The 15,256-nt window shown below is 30.0% G+C and overlaps 5 protein-coding genes across 5 annotated transcripts; 2 read left to right on the top strand and 3 right to left on the bottom strand.

Annotated features, from left to right (window-relative positions):
• Nucleotides 1-378: 378 nt before the first annotated feature.
• On the top strand, nucleotides 379-1,790 carry OCT59_012456 (uncharacterized protein; the record flags this gene model as incomplete). Its single annotated transcript, XM_066134484.1, has 6 exons — nucleotides 379-383; nucleotides 452-469; nucleotides 1,021-1,349; nucleotides 1,417-1,524; nucleotides 1,589-1,693; nucleotides 1,759-1,790. 6 exons carry the CDS (start codon nucleotides 379-381, stop codon nucleotides 1,788-1,790), a joined length of 597 nt encoding a protein of 198 aa, XP_065989745.1.
• Nucleotides 1,791-3,924: 2,134 nt separating this feature from the next.
• Nucleotides 3,925-4,275, bottom strand: OCT59_012455 (uncharacterized protein; the record flags this gene model as incomplete). Its single annotated transcript, XM_066134483.1, has 1 exon — nucleotides 3,925-4,275. The coding sequence occupies one exon, from the start codon at nucleotides 4,273-4,275 to the stop codon at nucleotides 3,925-3,927; it is 351 nt and encodes a 116-aa protein (XP_065989744.1).
• Nucleotides 4,276-5,008: 733 nt separating this feature from the next.
• OCT59_012454 (uncharacterized protein) lies at nucleotides 5,009-5,347 on the top strand (the record flags this gene model as incomplete). Its single annotated transcript, XM_066134482.1, has 1 exon — nucleotides 5,009-5,347. One exon carries the CDS (start codon nucleotides 5,009-5,011, stop codon nucleotides 5,345-5,347), a length of 339 nt encoding a protein of 112 aa, XP_065989743.1.
• A 3,601-nt stretch (nucleotides 5,348-8,948) lies between these two features.
• OCT59_012453 (uncharacterized protein) lies at nucleotides 8,949-10,060 on the bottom strand (the record flags this gene model as incomplete). The annotated part of the gene is made up of 4 exons (XM_066134481.1): nucleotides 8,949-9,056; nucleotides 9,127-9,489; nucleotides 9,563-9,806; nucleotides 9,933-10,060. 4 exons carry the CDS (start codon nucleotides 10,058-10,060, stop codon nucleotides 8,949-8,951), a joined length of 843 nt encoding a protein of 280 aa, XP_065989742.1.
• Nucleotides 10,061-12,263: 2,203 nt separating this feature from the next.
• OCT59_012452 (uncharacterized protein) lies at nucleotides 12,264-14,809 on the bottom strand (the record flags this gene model as incomplete). The annotated part of the gene is made up of 7 exons (XM_066134480.1): nucleotides 12,264-12,629; nucleotides 12,702-12,899; nucleotides 12,981-13,253; nucleotides 13,346-13,674; nucleotides 13,753-13,887; nucleotides 13,946-14,609; nucleotides 14,687-14,809. 7 exons carry the CDS (start codon nucleotides 14,807-14,809, stop codon nucleotides 12,264-12,266), a joined length of 2,088 nt encoding a protein of 695 aa, XP_065989741.1.
• Nucleotides 14,810-15,256: the final 447 nt, after the last annotated feature.

Genomic DNA, 15,256 nt, shown 5'->3' with positions numbered 1-15,256 from the left:
TAACTCAAGATCCAGAAACCAAGAACTATATGGTCGTTTTGGAGAATATATGTGAAAAATGTAATAAAGTGTATCATTTTAAAAATTTGACTAGTGGTAATAATGTTATCGATAAATTTATTCAAGATACTCAGCTATCAGAACATGCTTGTTATTATGGTGTAAAAAATGTATTAGAATGGATACCTTATGATAGATTTTATGATATTAAATATATTGCAAAAGGTGGGTTTGGAAAAGTATATAAAGCAAAATGGTTTGATGGTTATATTGATAAATGGGATGATCATAATCAAAATTGGAAAAGAAAGGATCAAAACATGGTTGTAGCTCTGAAAAGTTTAAATAATTCAAGAAATGTTACATTGGAATTTATGAATGAGGTAAGCTATTTAACTATTCTTAATAAATATTTAATTTAAGTATTGATACTTATTTATAATATTTATAGATTACATTACATCATAAAGTAAATTTGCATAAACGCTTTATTAAATTTTATGGAATAACTCAAGACCCAAAAACTGAAAATTACATTATGGTTTTAGATTATGCAGAAAATGGAAGTTTACGAAATTATTTAGATACAAATTATAGTAAATTGAATTGGGGTGATAAGATTAATTATTTACATAGCATTGCACATGGACTCAAAAATATTCATGAAATAGAATTAATTCATCGAGATTTGCATATTGGTAATATATTAAGGCTCAAAAATCTCACTTGTATAACTGATATGGGATTATGTAAACCTGCTGATTATAATACATCGGAAAATGCAAAAAGCAAAATATATGGTATTTTACCTTATATTGCCCCTGAAATTTTACGTGGACAAAATTATACAAAAGCTGCAGATATTTATAGTTTTGGTATAGTAATGTATGAAGTAATTTCTGGATTACCTCCGTATTATGATGTAGGTCATGATATAGATTTAACAATGAAAATTTGTAAAGGACTTCGACCAAGGTTTAATATTAAAGTACCTTATTTGATTGTGCATTTAATTAAAAGATGCTTGGATGCAAATCAATCAAATCGACCAAATGCAGAAGAAATTAAAAAAACTTTAAGTCAATGGCTTAGAGAATTAGTTGATTTGATAAATAATAGTAATATTATTAATTATACAAGTATACAAAAGCAAATTAAGGAAATTGATGAAATAAACAAAAGTTCATCAAATAGCAGTATAACTTCGACAAATTTAGGAATATCTTATGTAACACATTCAGAAGCTGTTTATACCAGTAGATTACTTGATTTTAGTAATCTTCCTGAGCAAAAAAATTCTGACGATTATTATGAAGTAAATGATAATATAATTAGCATGAAATTTTCAGGTATTATTAGTAAAAAAAATTTTCATATTAATTGTAAAAAATACTGATCAGGTTTAATCTTTAATAGAATCCTTACAAATTGATATTTCTCAATTGGAAAATAATAATTTCAATGAACTAAAAAATTCAAATGATATTTATAAGAAAAATGACAAATTTAACATAAAAACAAAAGGTATGTTTTATAAAAAATAAAACTAATTGTAAGTATATTAATAAATTTTTAATTCATTAAATAGAATCCTTACAAAGTGATATTCTACAATTAAGTAATTTTCCTGAGCCAGATAATTCTGATGATTCTTACAAAAAAAATGATGATGTGATTAGTTCGAATTCTTCAGGTATTGCTTAATAAAATGATATCAGTTTATTATTTAAAAAATACTAATTTCTTTCTATTAAATAGAATCACTACAAATTGATATTTCTCAATTGTAAGATGGTAATTATTCCTAAATATGAATATAATATACTTATTTATTTGTTCGCTTTTTAGACTAGAATAGCAAATCTAAGGGCAAGAAAACCATTTACTATTTTAGTTATTGTAAAATTTTAGAAATTTTATATTTTTAAGTATTTTTTTTTCGCCATTATAGGTTAAAAATTTAACAATCATTATTCTTCAGTGAAAAGGTAACAATTATAGACTACTTTATTGGTTTAAAAATGATTGTTTTTTGCCTTTCAATAATTAGTTGTGAATTGCAATTTTTAATTAATTTGATAAAGCTATAAAGTATAATGATAAAATTAGAGAATAGTAGAAATAGAAATAATGCTAGATTGAATTTTAAATTATACTGGCCTTATTGTTTAACTTTTATATATTTATTATATTTTTTTTCATTTATCTTATATTTACTTGATTTATTATTGATTAAATAAAAACTTTTTAAACTAAAATGTGGAGTAATAAAATTAATAATATGTTCCTGATTTAAAATAATTGAAAATTATATTGCAATATGGAATAGCTTTAATTATATTACTGGTGATATTTTTTTAATTATCCATTAACAATTAAGATCAAATTCACGTATAAAAAACTAATATCCCATAAATTTAACATTGATTTCAATAAAATTAATTATTATACTTTTTATATATGATAAATATCAACATTTTCTTTTAAATTTTATAATATACTTAAAAATTTTATATTTGAAATTGTTATTTAAATAATTATAGTTTGTTTCTTTTTTTTTTAAGCGTAGGTTAGAAAAAAATAATAATGTCATCATTTAAGTTTTTTTTTGATCTACTAATGAAAATTACTTTTTCAATAAAGAAATAAAAAAGAAAGTAATTAATAAAGAAAGAGTGTTTTTTTTTCAATGAAAAACCAATAAAAAGTTTGGTATACAATAAATTACAATAATATAATAAAACGCATAGTTCACAGTTGAATCATAAATAAATAAGGTATCTAAAGTTAAAGAAGTAAGGATAAAGAGGAGCTTAAATCTATAAAAGATGGTACTTTAAATAAAATAGTTTGCGGAAAATTATTAAGTTTAACACAAATTATTTGTAATATTACATAGTAAATGAACAGGACCCAGAAATATATATAAAAGGATCAGGTTTGAGTTTGCGTATTTTGAACTAAAAAAAATCATGAAAATCTTTCCTTTTTTAGATAATTTTTGATAATGCTGGTCAGAATTTTATTTCCTATTATAGTTACCGACTGACATTATCATAATTCCAGCCCTGGAAAAATGCGTACAGCTCATAGTAAAAAATTTTTTTCATCACCTGACCCCTATATATATATTTCTGGGTCCTAAATAAACTTAACTATTTAAAAATCACTGCCTTACAAAGAACAACTAACTTATAATAATATATTTATCATCTTTATCATCTTTCTTAAATAACTCGAAGTTGTGCATCATCCAGTAGTACTCTCCCCAGTTAGATTTTCTTGTTACAAAACTACAACGGAGAATAGCTTGTTCTATGGTTACCATTTTTTTAAAGGTGGTATATTTTTTATCGTGAGCTTTTTCACATTCTTCGTAAGCTTTATTGACATTCTTTCTATCACCCTCGAATGTTTGCCAATAAGCCTTCCCAGCTTTCTTGTCTTCATCTGCCGCTCTGCCATATACTTGTTCAGCTTCTTTATGCCGTTTCCATAATTCGTCTCTACACCAAGTATACCAAGTGCGGTTATGTAATAGATGTTTGCCAAATTTATTAATCGGACAGACCGCAATGAAGATATCCACAATCTTAGGGCTTTGCTTTCTGCATTGCTCAAGAAGTATTTCCCTATTGATATCTATAAGATCAGGGACTGTGCAGCTGAAGATTGTTGCTGACTTTTCTGCGGTATACATGTTGTTTGTCCTTATAGGTTACTTATGGTCTACCTAATCTTCAATTGCCGAATATATTTTTTCCAAAGATCTGCACTCCTATCTGGTTATCCTCCTGCGATCCTGCAGTCCTGCGGTCCTCCGGTCATACCTGGTTATCTTCTAGGGATAAAAAAAAACCTATAAACCATAAACCTTTACGACTGCTCTAAATCTTCCCTTCCTCTTTTTCAATCCACATATATCTAGTAAAATCCACACTGCTCAAGAGCTTGCCTTACCATACCATGCTCTATTCTGGCTTCTATTTTCTCTTTACAAGCCTTATGATACTCCTTCCATTTAAGCTCATGAAGTTCATGATTTCCAATACCCTCCCTTTCATATGATTGACCAAGAGCATCCCCCGCTTTTTCCCTCTTTTCTACTGCCTTGTCGTATGCCTCATCGGTTTTCTCATGCCGCTTCCACAACTCAGCTTTACAACAGTTGTACCAGAGTCTGTTTATCTTGAGGTGCTTTCCAAATTTTTTGATCGGAAGGTTTCTGAACATCCCTGCTACTATGTCTGGGTCATTGAGAGGTGATGCTTGCATTTGGGTCTATTTACAGATTCCATAGATGTCTACAAGATCAAGTCCAAGATCTTTGGCAAGAGAAGTAGCTGCATGCAAGTTTATCATATGCATGTTTCGTGTTAGGTATTCTTATATATTACTTATGGTTTACCTATTGTTCAATTACTATTTTTTCTGACGGAGCAAGTGGCCATAGTTCAGTGGTCATAATTTGGTAGTCATAGTTTAGTGGTCATAGTTTGGGACATACTTGGAGGTCCAGGTAAGTGTATAAAGGGTAATTATAGCTTTAATCGGGTTTTGGAGCCTGAGGGGCTGACTAAGGTGTCCATAGTTCAGCTGCCATAGTTCGGGATATAGAGTGGTCATACTTGGGGGTCATAGTTCAGCTGCCATAGTTTGGGTGTCATATTTCGGCTGCCATAGTTCGGGACATGCTGCCATAGTTCAGGTGCCATAGTTCAGGACATATGGGGGTCATACTTGGAAGTATAAGTGAGTGTATAAAGGGTAGTCATAGCATAAATTGGGTTTTAGGGTCTGAGGAGCTGACTATGGCTGCCATAGTATTATCATAAGATTTTTCATACTATGGCAGATACTATGGCAGGAGATTCTGTCTGATTTTGGCTTTATTCGTGTTTTTATTCTGTTTTTTAGTAGTCTGCCATAGTTGCCATAGTTGCCATAGTTGCCATAGTAAGTTATATATAAGAAAAAATATAGAAAAAAAAATAAGTGGAAAAATACCATGGCAGACCATGGTACTGTGGCAGGTAAACCTGCCCCACGAAGGGGGAAGGAGGTACTGCGAAGCCGTGAGGCCGAGGTGGAGGAGCGTAGCGACTACACTACCAGCCCGACAATGGAATTAATGCCCATTACACACACCACCGAACCATATAGGAGCAATGTACACGTCGCCAAACCGTATAGGAGCAATGTACGTACCGCTGAACTATATAGGAGAGAATTAACGCCAATTATACGTGAACCTTATAGTAGTAATTGGACTAGAGATGTAAATGGTGAGCTACAATTGACTTTTGTATTCATTTTAGAGTTCTGGTCAACTTTAACGTTTTTTTAGAAATATATGATCTCTGAGAAGAAAATGCCTATTTATGGGGAAGAATTGACGAATTAAATCGGCAACTCGATAATGCAAATGGCAAGTTGTGTGACCTATGGCTAGACGTTGGCCAATTACAATCATATAACAATATACTTACATCTGCAAATTGAATACGGCGTAATATTACGAAAATTTACGCCTGCGAAATACTCCGTAAATTTACATGACCTTCGAAAAATTACGCAACAGTAATATTTCGTAATTTCAACGCAATATTTCGTAAGTTTACGCGTAATATTTCGTAGAATTACAGTGTAATATTGCCATGTATGTAAATTTTACATCGTAGAATTTCTTAGATTTACGGTGCAATATTTCAAAACTTTTTGAAAGTGTAATATTTCGTAATTTTACGTCGTGGGATTTTTGTAGGTTTACGGGTGCAATATTTCGAAACTTTTCGAAAGTGTAATATTTCGTAATTTTAGTTCGTAGGATTTTTGTAGGTTTACGGGTGCAATATTTCGAAACTTTTCAAAAATGTAATATTTCGTAATTTTACGTCGTAGGATTTCGTAGGTTTACGGTATAATATTTCGAAACTTTTCTGAAGGTATAATATTTCGTAATTTTACATCGCAGAATTTCGTAGGTTTACGGTATAATATTTCGAAACTTTTCCGAAAGTATAACATTTCGTAATTTTACATCACAGAATTTCGCAGGTTTACGGTACAATATTTCGAAACTTTTCCAAAATATTATTATTTCGCGAACTTTTTTCACAAATTCAAGTGATTAATATATGTAATTACAAAATAACATTTTTCACTGTAACTTACACGTAATATTTTATAAATTTATGTAATTTTTGTATTTTTATTCGAAATATAGCTACAATAAATAATTTGTATTTAAAACTATCATAATATTGCGTTCAATCTCGTCAATAGAATTTTTTTAATCTTATTTGTCGCTCATCTTCATTTATTTGACTTTCGTTCTTTGACTTTTTATTTTTCAACTTCACTTCTATTTCATCTGTGATTAATATTTTGCTATATCTGATATTATAAAATAAAAGTCATTTGGATAACATTATTTGTTAATATCAAAAGGATGTGTTGTAAAGACAAATTGTTATTAAAACTTAACCTATAAACATAATTGTAATAAAGTTGTACGAACATTAACAAAATTATGAAGTACATACCTTCAGTCCTTTTACACTGCTACGTTGATAGCATGCGTTAAATTCATTTCTGCATCAACGAATATTACAAGATCAAAAGTTAGACCAACAGTTATCATTATGCGTGATTATTAATATTTTTTATAAAAAAAAAGTAAACTTACGAACATTAACGAAATTGTGAGGTACATACCTTCCACTCCTTCTACACTATTACGTTGAGAACATGTGTTAAATTCATCTCTACATCAAACAAACATTACAAGTTCAAAAAGTTGGACCAAACAGTTGTGATTATTATTAAAAAGTCGTAAACATACGAACATTAACGAAATTAAGGAATACATACCTTCCATCCCTTCTACACTATTACGTTGGGAGCACGCGTTAACTTTATTTCTACAAGTTCAAAAGGTTAAACCAACAGTTTCAATATGTGTGATTATTAATATTTTTTATAAAAAAGACGTAAACATACGAACATTAACGAAATCGTGAAGTACATACCTTCCATTCCTTCTACACTACTACGTTGAGAGCGTTAAATTCATCTCTACATCAAACAAACATTACAAGTTCAAAAAGTTGGACCAAACAGTTGTGATTATTATTAAAAAGTCGTAAACATACGAACATTAACGAAATTAAGGAATACATACCTTCTATCCCTTCTACACTATTACGTTAAGAGCACGCGTTAACTTTATTTCTATAAGTTCAAAAAGTTAAACTAACAGTTTCAATATGCGTGATTATTAATATTTTTTATAAAAAAGACGTAAACATATGAACATTAACGAAATCGTGAAGTACATACCTTCCATTCCTTCTACACTACTACGTCAAACAAACAATTACAAGTTCAAAAAGTTGGACCAACAGTTGTGATCATACCTTCCATCTCTTCTACACTATTACGTTGAGAGCACGCGTTAACTTTATTTCTACAAGTTCAAAAGTTAAACCAACAGTTTCAATATGCGTGATTATTAATATTTTTTATAAAAAAAGACGTAAACATACGAACATTAACGAAATCGTGAAGTACATACCTTCCATTCCTTCTACACTACTACGTTGAGAGCGTTAAATTCATTTCTGCATCAACGAATATTCAAGTTCAATAAGTTGGGTCAACAGTTGTCATTTTATGTGATTATTAATATTTTATAAAAAAGACGTAAACATACGAACATTAACGAAATTATAAAGTACAAATACCTTCCATTCCTTCTACACTACTACATTGAAAGCACGCGTTAACTTTATTTCTACAAGTTCAAAAAGTTAAACCAACAGTTCATTATGCGTGATTATTAATATTTTTTATAAAAAAGACGTAAACACATTAACGAAATTACAAAGTACAAATACCTTCCATTCCTTCTACACTACTACATTGAGAGCACGCATTAATTTTATTTTTACTTTATAAGTTCAAAAGTTAGACCAACAGTTATAATTATTAATATTATATAAAATAGTTAAATTATGGAGTATAAATACTTTCCATACCTTTACCATTATATTGTACGCAAAACTTTCCATGAACAATTATTAATATTATGAAATAGTTGTAAACCTACGAATATTAATGAAATTATGAAATATAAATAACTTCCATACTTCTACTATATTGAAAGTACGCGTTCATTTTTCCAGCAGCTGTTGCAAAGCTTTTTCATGTATAATTTATTAATATTATAAATATTCATAAAGCCTATGAATATATATAAATACTTTCCATGATACTTCTGCTAGTCTTCTGCTACGCAAATGTACAATGAGCGGTCCTTGCAAAATAGAGCGTATAGAGAATATTAAGTTTGTTTATTTAATTCATGTTTAGCTATTTTTAGATGATCACATGAACACATGTATATGCCATAATAGGTTAATTTATCAAATTTACTAGATTTATAAAATTAATTCGTAATCTGTGAGTCAAATTATATGATTTTGATAGAGTCCTAAAGAATTCTGACCTCGACTATTAAAAAAAAATTCTTGCATGATAAATATAAAATTAAGAGAAATATGCATGACGTGTTGATAATATATACTATATAAATAATATAACAAATAACTAGAGGTTAATTTGTAACACTTTTCACAAATTTATAATTTCTTATGGTCGGCACTCGGCATCAGACTTGATAGAAATAAATTTAACTTTCCAAATATAGCGAAAGAGGAACAAAAAAATGAATTTTAACAAAATTGATAAATTTTGTGCGATCAAATTCAAAATAATTTTGTGTTTCATGGATAAAAATTCTTTTATTTGTTTAACAGTTATCAGCCAAATGAGAAAAACTCAAATTAATAAATTTTATATACAAATTAATCGCAAAAACATAAAATTCACCAGTCCTGCCACACCAATAAAAAAAATATCTTATGCATACAATAAAATTCACCTTATTATACATCATCATCTTCATCTTCAGTTTCATTTCCGCTTTCTTTTTCCTCATAGCTATTATCTTCAAAATCGGAATATCTTATGCCCGTTTGACTGTTGATTTTTTTCTTTAAAGAATAATATGATTAGCCATGAAATGATATTTTATTAAATGCTACTACAAAATTACAAACTTACTAAAAATTTTTTAACTTTTTGTTTCATGATATTCTTTTTACACCTTATTTCGTCATGATTTAGGTTTAAAATTGTTGAGCAGATCGCAAGAACATATGCAAGTTCTGCATTAGAATGGTCATTTTGGAAGGCTCTGTCAATAACGCTTGCTAAAACAATCGAAGAATTTTTGTCCTTGGGATTCATTTTTTTGAACAGGCCTTCAAAACAATCTTTAACTTCGGGGTTTCTCTCCCACTTTGCTACTTCAGACGGCCCGGCATTTGTGTTTATAGGTGGTAAACGGGATCCAAATATAGAAAAAATAGCCTCCCTTGATTTCGAGGACAATGTTCCTCTTACGGACCGTACTTGTTTTGTTAACTTTACAAAGAAAGTTAATACTTAATATTTTATTTTATTTTATTAAACATTTTGTCATCGAATAAGGACTTACTTGTTTATGTATATTCTCGTTGTAATACGTGATCCAATCGTCTTCAGTAAAATTAGAGAAAAAACTCGCATGGTTCAGTACTAAATATCCTTCAATCAAAATAATTAGAACGTAAATAAATAATAAAATTAAATATTTCAAAGATATTCCTACCACTATGAATGATTCTTTAACGCTTGATGACAAATTTATTTTATCAGAAAGTAAATTTTTTAATTCGGATTTAAACTCGTGTATTTCTTTACTTAAAGTATCAATTTTATTTTCAATCTTTGTTAATCGATCTACCATAATTACAATAAATATTAATTACAAGATAATTTTATTAATTTCTTAAATATTTGCGAATACCTTCAATTTTTGAATTTACAGGAAGCCATCTCTTAGTCTGAAGAACGTTAACTTCATCATTGATGGTTTCGCTGGTGTTGATGTTGGTTTTACTGTTGTTGTTTCTGCTTCAGCTTCGGCTTCTATCACTGCGCTTGTGATTCCCATCGATTAGCAATTCCTCAATTTTCTTACGAGAGGATTCTCTCAATTTATTTCCTGATTCCATAATGATACTTTTGAAAAATGGGATTTCTTACAATTTAAGAAAAAAAAATATTTCTGAAGAAAAAAAATTGACCATTATTTATGAAAAAAAAAAAACTCTTTAAACCAAATCAAGCAATTTTTCGTACCAGTCATTAACAGAAACTTTCGAATACTCAATAATTACATCATGCAAATTTTCGTACCAGTCATTAAGCAGAACCGCAGAAACTTTCTTAGTAATAATTATGTCAGTCGAGGAAATAAAAACAAATGCGCGTGAACATAAGGATAAATCGCATAATTACTCATTATTCTAAACCAGGAAATTTTTTCGTACAATTCGCATAATTACTCATTATTCTAAACCAAGCAAAAAAACTTTCTTAGTAATAATTATGTCAGTTGAGGAAATAAAAACACGCACGTGAACATAAGGATAATTTCGATTACTTACTCATTATTCTAAACCAGGCGTACCAGTCATTAAAGCAGTAACCGCAGAAACCTTCGAATATTCAATAATTATATCACTTTATATGGAAATAAATAATTACGCGTGAACATGAGTTTTTTCCTTGTTATTATTATGGATAGAACCGCATGATTTCGATACTTACTCATTATACTAAACCAAGCAATTTTTTGTACAAGTCATTAAAGTAGAATCTGCAGGAACCTTGAACCTTCGAATATTTAATAATTATATCATTGTTATATCATATATGGAAATAAAACATAAACACGTGAACATGAGTTTTATTATTATGGATAGAAATTCGCATGATTTCGATACTTACTCATTATACTAAACCAAGCAATTTTTCGTACAAGTCATTAAAGTAGAATTCGCAGGAACTGCAGAAACCTTCGCATACTTAGTAGTAATAATTATGTCAGTCGTATCTTACATGGAAACAATAAACATTAAAGTTTTTCTTTGTACGATAAAAAATTTATATAATTTCAAAAACATAAGCATGCATACACATTATAAAAAATCTAATGATACACTCCTGAGTGAAATAAAATTCCAACTCATTATATATTAGTCAGGGTTGTTTGATCAGCATTTTTTGATCACGAATTTATTAGTTGGTGTGACCGATCAGACAATGAACTCCAGTCTAACCAATAAAAAATAGAACAATTTTACACATTCAATTGTAACTATGAATTTTAACAAAATTGCGATCAAATTCAAAATAATTTTTTGTGTTTCATGTATAAAAATTCTTTTATTGTTTAACAGTTATCAGCCAAATGAGAAAAACTCATATTAATAAAATTATATATATAAATTAATCGCAAAAACGTAAAATTTATTGATTTGTTTTTGTTTTTTGAAGAGAGATGCTCTTTTAACACTGGTCGAAATAGTCCAAATCGGCTAGAAATCGGATGTCCGATTTTAGGCCGAATTTGGTGATAAAGATGGCCGATTTATTAATTTAGGAAAAGTTCCGATTGGCAGGCCGATCGACGCCGATCAGAATATCCAAATTGTATCTGAATTGCTTAGTATTTTTGATCCGAATTGTTTAAAAAAATATATTCATAAATTTACCGAATTGCAGTGAATTTATTCTGAATTATGATAAATTTTGATAAATTGCGATAAATTTTAATCTGAATTGCGGTAAATTTTATTCTGAATTGCGGTAAATTTTCTATTCTGAATTGCGGTAAATTTATTCTGAATTGCGGTAAATTTTATTCTGAATTGCGGTAAATTTTATTCTGAATTGCGGTAAATTTTAATCTGAATTGCAGTAAATTTTAATCTGAATTGCAGTAAATTTTCTATTCTGAATTGCGGTAAATTTTATTCTGAATTGCGGTAAATTTATTCTGAATTGCGGTTAATTTATTCTGAATTGCGGTAAAAATTTAATGAATTGCGGTTAATTTTATTCTGAATTGCGTCTGAATTGCAGTAAATTTTATTCTGAATTATGGTATATTTGCAGTAAATTTTATTCTGAATTGCGGTAAATTTGCAGTAAATTTATTTCGAATTGTAATTAATTTTTTTCTGAATTAAGACAAATTTATTTTGAATTATGGAAAATTCTAATACTAATAATTTGGAATATTAATTACATATATATATAGATTTTTGACGAAAAAAAGAAAGTTTTCTACCAAATTAATTCAGATTCGTTCATTGCGCGTCGTCCATATGTAAATCAGAATCTGAATTATTATGATTGTCGCCGACCGTTGATTTTGATGGTTTTTCTTCTCCTTCCTTGTTATGGTCTTCATCATTTTCGGTGGTGTTGCCAGTTGCTGGTGTTGTCCCTCTACTAACTTCTTCTTCTTCTTCATCATATTCAGTGATTAAACCCTGATCGATATCAGTATCGAATATTAAATCTTGTTGTTGTACGATATAAGACCATTCGGGAGCATTCGACGGATGTGGTCGGTCGTATTTTTGTACCTCGTCGTCGTATCTACGTTCGCGTATTAATTTCGACTTATTTGACGAGTGTACATCGAGTACATTTCGTAGCAAATTTTTAAGCTGAAGAAACAATAAAATATAAAAATTAAATCCAGCGATTCGTCTGAAAAATCAAGATTCAGAAGTTCTAACCTCATCAGATCTCCACGAATAGTCGTAAATAGCGATTATGGACTTTGTTGGGTCTTCTTCGTCTGTCTCGCTTATTTCTGGAGAATGAAATAAGCGATTGGATAACATCTTTAGTAATCTACGCTTATCATATTTTGTTATCCGTTCATCGTCAAAACTATATAATCTCTTTGCCGCCTTAATTCGGCGGATTTTCTTCTAAAATACGTTATAATTTGAATAAAATTCAATACATAATCGGAATAAAATTCAGCATAATAATTATAAATCATTACTAACGTCGTGTACTCGATTGTTTGAGTGCACCCGGTGTTTATTTTCATCGGCTTTTCCCCTATCCATTAATCTTTGATGAGAACGACGAGACTTGTGGAGACAACCCAACCATTTTGTAAGTTGCTTATTCGAAGCGGGAAAACACGGAGCAAGGGCTGAACGCAATTCAGGGACTAGCTTACGACGAATCTTGAGATTTTTCGCGCTATTGAACGTTTCATTGTAATCTAGTCCTCGAGTTTCATCGATGGTTTTCAAAATAGACTTCATTTCAGCCTAAATATAACAATCAAATAATGATAACCGGTACTTAATTACTCAATACTGCAATTTTAAATAACTGAATCAGACAAATAAAATTAATATACCCTAGCTTCTTTTTCGTCGTACTCATCATTATTGTTAGAACCAGACCGTTCTTCCTCCGATTCTTCCTCGTATCGCTCGAACTTTTTTGTCTTAATTCTTTTTTGACGTTTTGCCGGCTGTTCGAGATCCGTCTGCCTATGAATGGCTTTAGGCAGACGGATTCTCGAATACCTGTTTAAGCTTTCGCGTAGATCATCATTCTCGTCTGCAAAGGCCTCGTTTATTCGAGTCAAAAAACGATTTTCGTCGAATAATCGGTTATTTTCGCGTTGAAGCTTTGCATTCTCTACTTGTACTTCTTCAATTTGTTTCTTTAATTTTAGATTTTCTAAATAAAGAATTTTATTAATAGTAATATTTTTTTACGAATAATTCTGAATTTATACGAATGAAGTCAAAATCGTACCTGCTTCTAAATCAGTATCGTCGTCATCGATCATCCTTTCATTACCTTGATCGTCTTTAACCACTAATACGAATTTTTGTGGAATTCGAATATTCCCATATCGTTTTTTCATTTCCGATAACATCTCTTGTTGATCTATAAAAATTATTAATTATCGTACATGTCAATCAGCAATTTTCCAAAATTCAATTACCTTTAGGAATATTTGGCGGATCAATTTCTATAACCTCATCGTCAGACTCTTCTTGAGTCGGCTTAGTCGACTTTGCAGATTTGAGGATCGACTTGATGGGTGACGATTTGCTAGTCGACTTATTGGTTTTGTCAATCGTCTCATTCGGATTACTTTCTTCTTCTGTTCTTCCCCGTTGATGATTAGATCCTTCGTCAGGTGTTTCTTCTTGAAACCTTTGCTGCTTTTGTTTGTTTGACTTGGTGAGTGACGATTTGCTAGTCGACTTATTGGTTTTGTCACTTGTCTCATTCGGATCACTTTCTTCTTCCGCTCTTCCCCGTTGACGATTAGATCCTTCGCTCGGTGTTTCTTCTTGAAACCTTTGCTGCTTTTGTTTGTTTGACTTGGTGGGTGACGATTTGCTAGTCGACTTATTGGTTTTGTCACTCGTCTCATTCGGATTACTTTCTTCTTCCGTTCTTCCCCGTTGACGATTAGATCCTTCATCAGGTGTTTCTTCTTGAAACCTTTGCTGCTTTTGTTTGTTTGACTTGGTGGGTGACGATTTGCTAGTCGACTTATTGGTCTTGTCACTCGTCTCATTCGGATTACTTTCTTCTTCCGTTCTTTCCCGTTGACGATTAGATCCTTCGTCAGGTGTTTCTTCTTGAAACCTTTGCTGCTTTTGTTTGTTTGACTTGGTGGGTGACGATTTGCTAGTCGACTTATTGGTTTTGTCAATTGTCTCATTCGGATTACTTTCTTCTTCTGTTCTTCCCGTTGACGATTAGATCCTTCGTCAGGTGTTTCTTCTTGAAACCTCTGTTGCTTTTGTTTGTTATTTTTTTTATTGTTTTTTTTATTATTGCTATTATTTGACATTTTATATTCACTCAATATTCGTTTAAAAAATCGAAGCGGGTTCAATATCGTCATATCGTCCTATTTATAAATTTAAAAATCATCAATTAATTAATAAGAAAATCGTTAGCGTTCTACTGCGTTGATTTCTCGATTGAAAAATCAACTATAAATCATAATAAAAAAAGACAAATCAATTAATTAATAAGAAAATCGTTAGCGTTCTACTGCGTTGATTTCTCAAGGAAAATCAACTATAAATCATAATTAAAAAATCAAATAAATTAATTAATAAGAAAATCGTTAGCGTCCTATTGCGTTGATTTCTCGATTGAAAAATCAACTATAAATCATAATTAAAAAGACAAATCAATTAATTAATAAGAAAATCGTTAGCGTCCTGCGTTGATTTCTCGATTGAAAAATCAATTATAAATCATAATTAAAAAGACAAATAAATTAAAATTA

The sequence above is a fragment of the Rhizophagus irregularis genome, chromosome 2, assembly GCF_026210795.1.
Source record: "Rhizophagus irregularis chromosome 2, complete sequence".
Classification (NCBI taxonomy): Eukaryota; Fungi; Glomeromycota; class Glomeromycetes; order Glomerales; family Glomeraceae; genus Rhizophagus; species Rhizophagus irregularis.
This window is presented reverse-complemented; position numbering and strand designations above follow the sequence as displayed.